At 43.7% G+C, this 12,031-nt stretch overlaps 1 protein-coding gene across 1 annotated transcript in view; it reads left to right on the top strand.

Annotated features, from left to right (window-relative positions):
- LOC144796946 (aldo-keto reductase family 1 member C1-like) overlaps positions 1-11,600 on the top strand; it is a 272,765-nt gene extending 261,165 nt beyond the window's left edge. The window contains exons 8-9 of the mRNA XM_078668209.1: positions 4,544-4,626; positions 11,205-11,600. Coding sequence (XP_078524335.1) covers positions 4,544-4,626; positions 11,205-11,247 — 126 coding nt within the window. The 3' untranslated portion in view covers positions 11,248-11,600. The remainder of the gene's footprint in view (positions 1-4,543; positions 4,627-11,204) is intronic.
- The last annotated feature ends 431 nt before the right edge of the window (positions 11,601-12,031 follow it).

Genomic DNA, 12,031 nt, shown 5'->3' with positions numbered 1-12,031 from the left:
TGATAATCTGTTAATCATGGCCCCCAACCAGTGGTTGAAGTGGGGAGAAAAAGTAGGGGAACTGTGGTCGGAGAATCAGAGGTGTGGCCAGAATGCACAAAACAATCAAAAAATGTTGTATTTGTTTGGCATTTCACTGACCAGTTAAAGCTTATTATGTTATTTATTTCAACCAATGGATACACATGATTATTTAAGGTTTAATGAGTTATTGACATTAAAATACATTCACAAAGTGGATATGTACCCAATCACAGAATGTCCCAAATACTCTTAAAATTGAAAGCACAGCCATTTGCTCCGAGCCATGCAGTGTCTGTCGGCACTTCTCCTCCTCCCTTTTTACACAAGATCAGTTCAAATATGAATGGTAAAATATCCAAGTTTGCAAATGTTTTCTATATAATTATGGCTCTGTCATATTTGCCACATAATGCAGTTATCTGCTGCATAAACTGACAATTTTAACTAATACATTGTTTGTAGCTGAAACAGATCAAAAGTTACTAAAACATGTGAATTGCGCTGCTGCGAAGTGGGCAGCCATTTTCAAATGTTGACCGGTCACCTTTCTCACTGCTGCATTTGTATGTTACACTTGTACTAATAATGCAAAATCTTTCCAGAGACTGTTAACATGTGTAAAAATGTCAAAATAATAAAATATCAGAAAATATACTGCATTACGGTGCATCTTTTTTAGGTGCATACCTTAGTCAACACTGCTGTATGAAGATGAGAGACTGTGAACTTTGCAAACTTAGTTTGGTGTGCTTGAAAATCCTGCATTGCCAATCCCTGGTGAGTTGCAGCTACTACTGGTGAAACAAGGCCAATGGAGTTAATATATGAGTGAGGCGGACTGGCCTCAAGGGCAGAGCTGGCTTTAACGCTGGTGGCTTCCTGTGCATAAATGTTTGTTGGTGCTCCCAAATGACCACCTCCGCCATGGATTCCCTCACTACCACCCTTTAACAGTGCCCCTCAAGTCTCCATAACCACACCCTCTCTCAGATACATTTAATTTGTTTTACAGTGCCACTCATACCAGTGGAGGGTATCAGAGCACTTTACATCCCACACATTTACACAGAGACAATCAATTATATGTGTGTGTAAATCAGTGTATAGGAAATGCTACATATGACTAAGTTCTACAAGGTATAGGAGTCACTTGACAACCATACTAGTAGACAGTATAGTTTAATAGTTATTGGTCTGTAAAAACACAAATACCATGTTTGGGGGGGGGGGTTCTCTTTAATAATCAGAATTGATTTCAATCTAAATGAACACTTTTTGTAACATTAGGATTTATTAAAGACTGGGGAAAAACACATAACGCTCTAATTTATTCCTTGCAGTTTGCACGCAGCTCTTATATGACAGTTAATAGCTCACTGTTCTATGTTAGGATTTTAACATATAAACTGCAAGAAACAAAAGGATCTCTCTAAAAAAAGCAGTAACCCACTGACCTATTTACATTATGTGCACTTTGCGATCTGCATAGTAGATGTTATTTGCCGCAGGCATATTAACCCTCTGCGCTACCTTTCTATGAGACAAAACTTCCACTAGATAAAAACCTTGGTCTCTCTCTAAGAAGAATATTAATCACTGGAGTTATCATGACATTTTTATGGTTGCTGATGCCCCCACCCAAAGTCAGCGCCCTGTGCGGTCACACCCGTCGCACCGCCCTAAAATCGGCTCTTCTCAAGGGTCCTGTGACCTCAGTGACAGTCACTGTCGCTGTAGTGTGTGCTGCTTCATAGGCCTGTTCACAAGACTGGAGGTGAACATCAGTATGGATTGTGGAGGACAGGCCATCAAGGTTAACCCATACTTGTCACCACTAGGGTCCACTTGCTGGTGCTAAGACACCAGGGCTTCTAAGTTCTTGCGGGGCCTAGGTACACCAGGGGTCCTCCCTGGGCTGCAGCATGTGTTATGCCACCCATTGGGGACCCTCCAAACTATGACTACAGGCCTGCCATAGCAACCTTTGTAACTTGGTGCATGCACCTCTCCCAAAAGATACGTTTCCTTATATCTAATACCATTGCACTTGAAACCTATAGGTTACCCCATCTAGCCGGCCTTCAGTCCCGAAGGGAGGGTGCTCGTTTCAGAGTGTGAGGGTGGCCCTGCATGAGCAGACCACCCCTACAAACCCCGAAGTCCATTCTGAAGACTTTGTGAGTGAATCAGCCGTTACTAGATAGAGGGTCCATTCATCATTATACGATGACCATCTCTAAACTGGTATCAAACATATTGAATCATACCCCAAGACCGTATCCAGTGTTGGAGGTATAATTACATCCACGATATGGCCCCTCTAGGGAGCTCTCTATGCTGCTGGAACAGATCTTTCAGAGCCTGACAGCAACCTAGGGCTGCTGTCAGACTGCAGACACGATTCTGCCCTCCTGCTGCTGGGCCAAGCCCAAGCAAGGGAAGGTAGGACAATAGGCTTCCTGTCACAGGGAGGTGTGAACACCTCCCAGACAGGAATTAGTGTATTAGGCCAGGGCGGGGGCGCTTGCCAACACCACATAGTCTGCTGCAAAGGCGCATTCAGTGGCCTCCTTGCATACTCCAGTTCTAACCAAATCAGGGAGCCTTTGCCTCCCCGCTCTATCGCGAAATTGAACAAAGGACATGGGAGTATCCTCCCCTCTGTCCGACCCCTCCTCTGGGAGGCACCCCTGAATCGTCCCAACCCTCACCTTAGGATACTTAATGTCTTACCTGTGGGTGGGTCCTTAGATTCATCGTGGGATTCGATTCAGAACAAACTCCACTTTTACTTCGACCATCAGGGTACTCTGGTAGGAGATTTTGTAATGTGTTAGTGAGTGATAGTAATAAATATATATTTTATAAGTACACTGTGTGGTTCTTTTTCATTTAGTCTATACCAAAGGATTAGATACTGGTAAACCAAGCTGCTTTGCACTCCTCCTATTCCACTTACCACTTAGAGAGCTTTCTGTGGTTATCTAAACCCCTACAATCCCCATAAGGGTCACCCCGGTTAGTGCAGGGTGCTACACATACATAAATGAACATCATATACTGACCCAGCTTCTCACAGATACACACTCTCTCTCCTTTCACCAAACATTACAGTAGCTATATTTATCTTATAGGGATTTAGAGCCTGAATGATGTGTGCTCCAGTTGAAACAAGGAATACAATCAAGTGATCCTTATTGGGAGCACTAAGCCTGCCCTGACAGCAGTCTAGAGTCATGTTAGTAGTCATCCTCACACTCACATTGTCCTAATAAATATCCTCAACACACAAGGCATGGGGTAGTTGAGACAGAATTACCAGACGCCCCTGTTTGTACTGTACCTAGCTCCCATGTCCTATTTGTGCCGGTGTGCACTAGCTAGAGCCCTAGGAACAGTCCAGTGGTAGAATCAGCTCCAGCATGTGGATCCCTGTAAGAGAATACCCCCTACTTCCCCTTTCCAAAGGAAGCAATTCAGAGACTGCCTCTTGAAGAAGCCAGATCTAGGAAATCTGGCCTTTCACCTTGATTGGGTATTGCACCCCATTCTCGAAAAGAAAGTTGGCACTCCCTGGTGCCCGATTCACCCACAGGATTGATCATCTAATGGTGGCCTACATGTCTGGTACTCTCACTGCTTCCTTCATAGGGTCCGTGGCATTACGATGTGTGCCAGGTTGAGGTTATTCCATCCACAGGAGTTAGCAGCTAGCAGCCATCTGGGGAGACCATTGGAATGGAGACCCCAGGAATGGCCTTCCCCAGTTGAACGCCCTAAAGGTTGCTAGGTATCTGCCTTCCAGTCTCAAGTGGGCGTCTGCCACTCTCATGTACCTACTTGTCTAATAACCCAAACCCAAGAGGCATGTTAACTATCAGACCCCACCCAAGCAGACCAATCGGACTGCACTCCTGTTGCTAGGCACTACCTGTCAATAATCTCACCACCACTAAACCATACAAAGCACTGGCAACAAACGGGGCAAATGAAACTTAAACCTACTTCACAGTTAACCTCCTAATAATGACATCAGGGGCCCAGTCAAAGTATTCACCATCTTATTCCCTCTGGATGGAGAGAACCCTGCAACGTGAAAGAAAAAGAGAATTATGTAATGCTTATTTTAAGTTAGAAAAACGATTGCAGCTTTTTTACTTTCATTCTTTTCTGACAGAGGGCAACAATGATTTTATCACCAATCCTGCTCCTGTTACTTGATAAGCACCATGTATGCCCACCTTGGAACAAAAAATGTGATACAAAGCGCCATCTGTGAGATAGTCCAAGTTTTGCACATTGTAGTGAACAATGACAGTGTACTTCCATTTGCTATCGTATAATAGAACATATCTATAGAGTCACCATTTCATGCTATGGAAATGCCAGTCATTGCTGCAACCCAGTGCCCTTCAATAGAAACTCAAGTTGAACTTGCAATTTAATGTCAGTGGCACCAGAACCACAAAAGATTGTGATGGATGTGCTCATTGGTTATGAAATGTCTTTGTTCTCGCAGGTCTTTGAATTCCAGTTGGCTCCTGAGGATATGGAAGCAATTGATGGGCTCAACATAGACAAGCGCTACCTACCTATGAAAGAGTAAGGCGTTTTTTTGGGGGGGAAGTGGTAAGGCTGGGGAAAGTACTTGCACTTTTTGTACTTTGTACTGTGAATTGGTGTCCTGCCCTATGTGTTCCACAGAATGGGCCTGATGCAGAAATGGTATTTTATTACTCAATAGTAATTTAGAAAGGACGTGCTAGGGGTGTTCCTTCCAAACTGTGACTTAGTAACTTATGTATCAATGGTTTACAAAAGTAATTACAGACGCAAACTAGTGATCAGTTACTAACTCCTAAGCTGGAGTAGTAACTGATTCACGAAGGAGCAGGTGTCCCCTTTGGACACCTTCTCCTTTGGAACCAAGATTGCAGCTTTAAACAATAAAAAGTTTCACTTTTTGGAGTTCAGTTATAGGTAAGGTGGTCTACTGTGCAATTTAGGCCACCATTACTGTGATAAACTCCAATCGCAATCAATCAATTAATCATATCATTTGTAAAGCGCACTACTCACCCGTGAGGGTCTCAAGGCGCTAGGATGGGAAATGCTGCTACTGCTCGAAAAGCCAGGTCTTGAGGAGATTTATGAAGGTCAGCAGGTTTTTGGTCTATCGTTGGTGGATGGGGAGGGTCTTCCAGGTCTTGGCAGTGAGGTGGGAGAACGATCTATCAACTGAGGTCATTCTTCAGAAGCTGGGGACTGTGGCAAAGGTGAGGTCAGCAGAGCGGAGCTTGCGGGTGGAGGCGCAGAAGCTGAGTCGTCTGTTGACGTACGTTGGTCCGGTATTGTGGATTGCCTTGTGTTCGTGGGTGAGGAGCTTGAAGGTTATCCTCTTGTTGACCGGGAGCCAGTGCAGGTCTCTCAGGTGGGGTGTGATGTGGCTGCGGTGAGGGATGTCGAGGATCAGGCGTGCAGAGGCGTTCTGGATGCTTTGGAGCTCTCTCATGAGTTTGGCCAAGGCTCCTGCGTAGAGGGCGTTTCCGTAGTCCAACCTGCTGCTGATGAGGGCCTGAGTGACCGTTCTCGTTTCAGTGGGGATCCACTTGTAGATTCTGCGTGGCATGCAGAGGGTGTTGAAGCAGGAAGAGGAGACGGCGTTGACCTGTTTTGTCATGAAGAGGGTGGCGTCGAGGATGAACCCTAGGTTGCGTGCATGGTCAGTGGGTTTTGAAGCAGTTCCCAGTGCGGTCGGCCACCAGGAGTCGTCCCAGGCCGAAGGGGTGGATCCGAGGATGAGGACCTGCGTCTTGTCCGAATTCAGCTTCAGTCGGCTGTTCCTCATCCATTCAGCGATGGCTTTCATTCCTTTGTGAAGGTTGGTTTTGGCGGTGTGGGGTTCCTTGGTGAGGGAGAGGATCAGCTGGGTGTCATCGGCGTAGGAGATGATGTTGAGGTCGTGCCGACGGGTAACGTGGGTGAGCGGTGCCATGTAGATGTTAAACAGAGTTGGGCTGAGGGATGAGCCCAGAGGTCTTCAGTGACCCAGCTGGCTTTCTTGTTGGTGTGACTGTTGGAGGGTTTCTTGATCAGGGCGAGGGTGCTGGCGCAGTTGTTGATCCACTGTCTGAGGTTGCGGGCGGCGGTGTTGGGGTCGGTGGGGTCGGCAGGTGTGCTCTGGGCTAGGGTGGTGGTAAGCAGCTCTTCGGTGACTTTGCTCCAGCAGCGGCGAGGCACCTGTTAGGTGCGGTGGTACGTGGTGGGTTTCTTGGAAGTGAAGTGGATGCAGCGTTGGTTAGTCCAGTGGAGTTCGGTGGTGTGGTTGAAGGAGACGTGGGGGCTTGCAGAGAAGATTGGGTCAAGCGTGTGTCAGGTGGAGTGGGTGGGTGTTGTGACGAGTTGTCTGAGTCCGAGGTTGGCTAGGTTGTCGATCAGGGTTGTGGAGTTGGTGTCGTTGTTGTTCTCGCGGTGGAAGTTCAGGTCCCCAAGGATGATGTAGTCCTTGGAGGCGAGGGTGTATGTGCTGACGAAGTCGGCGATGGAGTCTCTGATATGTGGACGGGGTCCGGGGGTTCTGTAAATGAGGGTTCCTCTGAGGGTGGTGTTGGGGTCGGTGTGGATCTGGAAGTGTAGGTGTTCGGCGGTGCTGAGGGTGTCGTTGGTGTTGGTCGAGACTCTGAGAGTGTTCCTGTGGAAAATGGCAATTCCTCCTCCTGCTCCGTTGGTGCGGTCCCTACGGGTGATCTTGTAGCCTTCTGGGATGGCTATGGCCATCTCGGGTGCCGAGGCGGGGTTCAGCCAGGTCTCCGTCAGGAAGGCGACATCGAGTAGGTCCCAGAGTTCAACGGCGTGTTTTAAGGCGGAGCGGGAGTAGAGAAGGATGCATCTGAGGTGGTTGGGTTCTTTCCTGGTCGGCAGCATGGTGGGGAGGATGCTTGTGAAGCTGCAGTTCCGGCAGTTGAAAGCTCCGTGGGTGCGCTTTGGGGCGGCCAGCAAGCAGGTGTGTAATCGTCCGGTGTTGAGTGCGTGGAGGGTTCTGGCATCGTAGCGGTGTCGGGCGTTGTGGCGTTCACGGGATCCAGGGTCCTGGCGCTGGGCGCGGTCCAGGTGCGAACGGGCTCAGACAGGCTTGCCTTAGGCGCCCCTCCGGCGGGGCAGCGGCACACCCGCTGCACTCGGCCTCCATATGAGGGAATGTTGGAGGGAGGAGCAGCTGGGAGGCAGAAGCGGGCGGCAAATGGGACTGCAAGGGGGCGGGCCCGCAGGGACACAGCAGCAGGAAAAACGGGCGGGGCTGCGGGAGAACTGGGCACAGGAAGGAAAAACAGGTTTAGGCAAGAAAACAAATACTGGCACAGAGGAATAAAAACAAGTCTGGGCAAGAAAGCAAGTACAGGCACAGAGGAATAAAAGCAAGTCTGGGCCAGAAAGCACGTCCAGGGCAGAGGAATAAAAACAAGTCTGGGCAAGAAAGCAAGTACAGGCATAGAGCAATAAAAACAAGTCTGGGCAAGAAAACAAATACAGGCACAGAGTAATAAAAACAAGTCTGGGCAAGAAAGCAAGTACAGGCACAGAGGAATAAAAACAAGTCTGGGCAAGAAAGCAAGTTAGGCACAGGGGAAAAATACAAGATTAGGCAAAAACAATGCAGGCAGAGCCATGCAGCAGCGTGCGAGCAGGGTCAGAGGTCGCAGGCAGGGGATCAAAAACTGCTAATCAGTGAATATTAATTGGACAGTTTGTTCTGTGGCACCTTGTTGGTCCCTATTTTGAAAACTGTCATTTGTACCGAGGTCTGTTCGCAAAATCTGATAGGATTTGCACAGTCGGTGACCAATTTGTGATTGTTTTTTGCAAATCTAATTTTAGTACATCTGGCCCTACATATTGAAATTGACCCAGAAATGGGACATGATATTCCTGATGCTCCTTTTATGAACTCATTTGTTGATGAGATACATATCTCGGTAGCACTCTGTAGAGGCATCTAGCAAACAAGCCTAGAACTGGTTTGTGGCAGCACTGATATCCTAAGAAACATGGTCTGAAATCTTCTTTTTCAGGTTGCACCATATTTCTATGGAATTTAGAACATCATCTTTGCAGCTAATCTGGAAATCATCATCTTCCAGGTGGCCATTTTGTTTACATGAAACTTGGCTTAGTGTGGTTGGATGGAGGAACATAAGATTGTAGAAATATGATTTAGAATTTAGCAAGAGAGCAAAAGTTACCCGTCATCCTAACTCTTCTTCAGGGGAATCTGTTGAAGATGTACGTAATGAATAGTCTTGTCCAACACTTATACTGAAAAACATTAAAAATTATCAGTAACGGCTTGTTATTTTTCATCTATGATAAAAAAGCAGGTTTTAAATATTGCAAGTTGCAATTGTATATCTATTTACACAATCACTTGATGTAGAGACACAGATTATGTTATACCTATACTCCCATACACAAATACTGATAAAAATGTACAAATTTGACAATGTCCTCCACACTCGCACAACTCTAAAAACATACACGTTATAACTCCATTATACCCACTTATGTACAGTAATGCAGGGAATAGAGAGGAAAATATTCCAGCTCACAATATCTACAGGCAAATTTATTTGTTCCGAAAAGTAGTGGAAGATGGAATGTGCATGTAGATATATTTGGAACTAGTATTCCAATGACACCATAGTTCACAGTGTACAGAATAGCAAACAACATTCAAATACCAAACATATGTTGACCCTTTCTTCCTTGGGATTAATGGTACCAAACAGAGATATTTCAATGATAAGTGATAATGGGCCCGATTCACAGAATGAATTTAGGACTCAATCCTAAACTTACTACTATTTTGGTATTCACAGAATGCACTTACTACTTTTGGCATTCACAGAATGAACTTACTACTTTTGGTATTCACAGAAGTTAGGATTTTGTCTTAAGTCTGTCTTAAGTCTGTCTTAAGTTCGTCTTAAGACAAACTTAAGACAAAATCCTAACTTCTGTGAATACCAAAAGTAGTAAGTTCATTTTGTGAATACCAAAAGTAGTAGGAGCATTCTGTGAATATCAAAATAGTAGTAAGTTTAGGATTGAGTCTTAAATTCATTCTGTGAATTGGGCCCAATTTGTCTATACTGTCAATATATAGGTTATGGTGGTCAACAGAGATGGGCTACTACACATAACTTCAGAAAGAGGTATTTAGATGGCTTGTGATTTGTGAATCCTGCAACAAAAATCACTTTTCAAATAGTTATTTTAATTCTGGCATCTCCCTTTGGGATTCGCCACAACTGCTTGAGAGTTAAAGTACACTCACTATGGCCACGTATTCCCTTTTTGTTTTTAGTTTTCCCCAGTGCACGTTCAGAGCGCCACGTTGGCTCGATAACCACGTGACAAGCAAGAGTGATTCTTCTCTTTGTTTTTTTTTTTTATCATTTATAGTTTCTGTATTAGTCTGACAACATCTGTAATAATTCACTTTTGATGGAAGATTTAATGTAATGTCTTTTGCTTTGTTTTCTTACTTCAATAAAAACGATTTGAAATAAAAAAAAAAAAAAAAAAGAAAATGTTTCAATGATGGTCAGACAATTATAGAATGGAGTATTAGTAAATCTGCAGCTAGTTTGCAAATCTGTATTGGACAAAGGGAGATAATGATCCCTATCCTAAGGGTACTCCCTCATGTTTTTAAATCGATTCACAGATTCTCTGTATGTATGAATCTGCAGAAGATCCACAAATTGAAGTTCAATATATCATTCAGCCATTTGAAGCACACAATACACTTTTTGTAATGTGAATTTCTCCCAAAACGTATTTCACAGAATTACAGCAAACAAACCAAAGGCACTATTCTGAGTAAAGGTCTAATTTCATGCCATGGTTGGATAAATTAATTTCAATTTTTTTTTCTGTAGAAGAGACCAAGGGGCATATTATCAAGAGGAATATCGCCGCTTTAGCAGGACTTTTTCCCGCTAAAGCTGGGATATTTTTATCGCTCTATTAGCAAGCTGTCACTAACAGCAGTTAGCGACAGCTTTTAGGCGATAGCGACCAGTTTGGAGCCCGCTTTGCATGTCAGCGATATTTATCGCTAATGACATGCAAAGTGGGCGTACCCAAACTGTTAGTGACTGAAAACAGTCGCTAACACAGCTATCGCCTATTAGCAAGGCAGGTGAAGCGATAAAAAAATGGCGCTAAGCGCGATTATCGCTATAAACTAACGCCTGCTAAAAAGTTGACTTACCTGTAAAGTCAGTCAATAAGGGGGTGGATTATCAGATTAAGCCCTCATTGGCGTTTGGCGTTAATGCAAGAATATCGCTGGATTTCCAGCAATATTCTCGCATTTCGCCACTATCGCTGGATATTTTAACACAATGGAGAAAAAAGTTGCTAATAGCATGTTTTCTCCTCTAAAATATCCAGCGATAGCCAGCGATAAAAAAAAGTCGCTAACCACGTTTAGCTAAAAATATCGCTATTTCTTGCTAATAGGCCCCCAAGTTACTATAGGATGTGGTCCTGAAAATAAGACTTAATATTGGAAACACTCCTTTTTTGACCCCCACCTTTGTTTTAACGCAAAACTTATATACTAAAACTAAGCATGTTTTAATTTTTTGGTAAGATTCATGCAAATCCGTCAAACAGCAGCAGAGTTATAAGCAAAGCAAAGGTCCACCTTTCCACAGACAATATGACATCACCACAACTACAGAAGCGATTGGCTGGTCTGAATAACAAAATTCTAACGTTTTCCAAAAAGTGCTTCTGGTAATGTGAATGGGCAGACTATTCAATGCTTATGAGTATCACCCTATTGAAGACCAGATATTGCTTGGTCATTTATTACATTTATCAAACGATTTTGTCTTTTGGCATTTTCAAAGAAACTGCACAATAAACATTAAAATTCAGGTTTTGAAGCCTGATATATTAAGGCAAGCTAATGATATTGAACAAAACATTTATTAAGTTTAGAGCTAAATCGTATGTTTACAGGAGATTTTGAAATCCGACTTCTGAGAGATAATAATAGCAGATTCACAGAGAAAGAGATATAAAGTTTTGTCCTAGAACACAGATGCAGCAACTAGGGACTATAGAATGTATATAAATTAATTATTATGTGTGTTTTTGTCTACTTCTAGACATGCAGATAGCCCAGAATTTCCGTTCAGTGAAGAATACTAAGACTTTGCATCCAGTAAGAAACAGATGTGATTCTAAACAACAGCCCAGAATGCAGCACCTTCCATCTAACTCTTTTGCAGACTCGTATATTGTGATCTTAAATTTATTTTCTTTTGTTTTCATGGCATAGATAGTGCTGCACTGTGTCTCGTTTGAAGACCCTCTGAGAATATTGACTTACTACTTCCAACCTTTCACTCGTATGTTGTGCGCAGTCTCTACTATTATAGTAATAAAGTTATTTTCTAATAGTTAAAACAAGAATAGATACAGAGAGAAAATATTCTGTATCATCTGAATCTATAGTAGACAAATCCCAAAAAGAATGTGAAAAATAAACCATATCAAACAAATTCTGGATGTCTTTTGCACTGTAATCTTTCTAGAATATTGGACAAAGGGGATGTAGTTGACTTTCTTCAAATGTAGACTTGAGAGTTCAGTTGCTAGTCACAAAGAAAGAGTAATATGCCTGCCACAAAGGCCAGACCAGACACCTGGTATATGGCTCCTGTAGCATTATCGGTTCTGCAGTAAGAGCCCTAGGAGGTCCCTTGAAATAAAACTTTGTCCCGGCCCACAGATAAGGTGGAACCTGGCCTTATTAGGGTAGGCAACCTTGGAAGGCTCTAAACAGTTTCTAACGCACATGGTTACTCAAAGAAAGTCTGCATAATCATTGGTAACCTAAAAGAAGCATATTGGAATTTAAAGGTACAAATGAGGACACGCTGAATGTATGTATATGAATGTTTATATTTCTATAGCAGGAACCTAGCCAAAA

This window comes from Lissotriton helveticus, chromosome 1_1 (assembly GCF_964261635.1).
Source record: "Lissotriton helveticus chromosome 1_1, aLisHel1.1, whole genome shotgun sequence".
In the NCBI taxonomy this organism is placed as follows: domain Eukaryota; kingdom Metazoa; phylum Chordata; class Amphibia; order Caudata; family Salamandridae; genus Lissotriton; species Lissotriton helveticus.
This window is presented reverse-complemented; position numbering and strand designations above follow the sequence as displayed.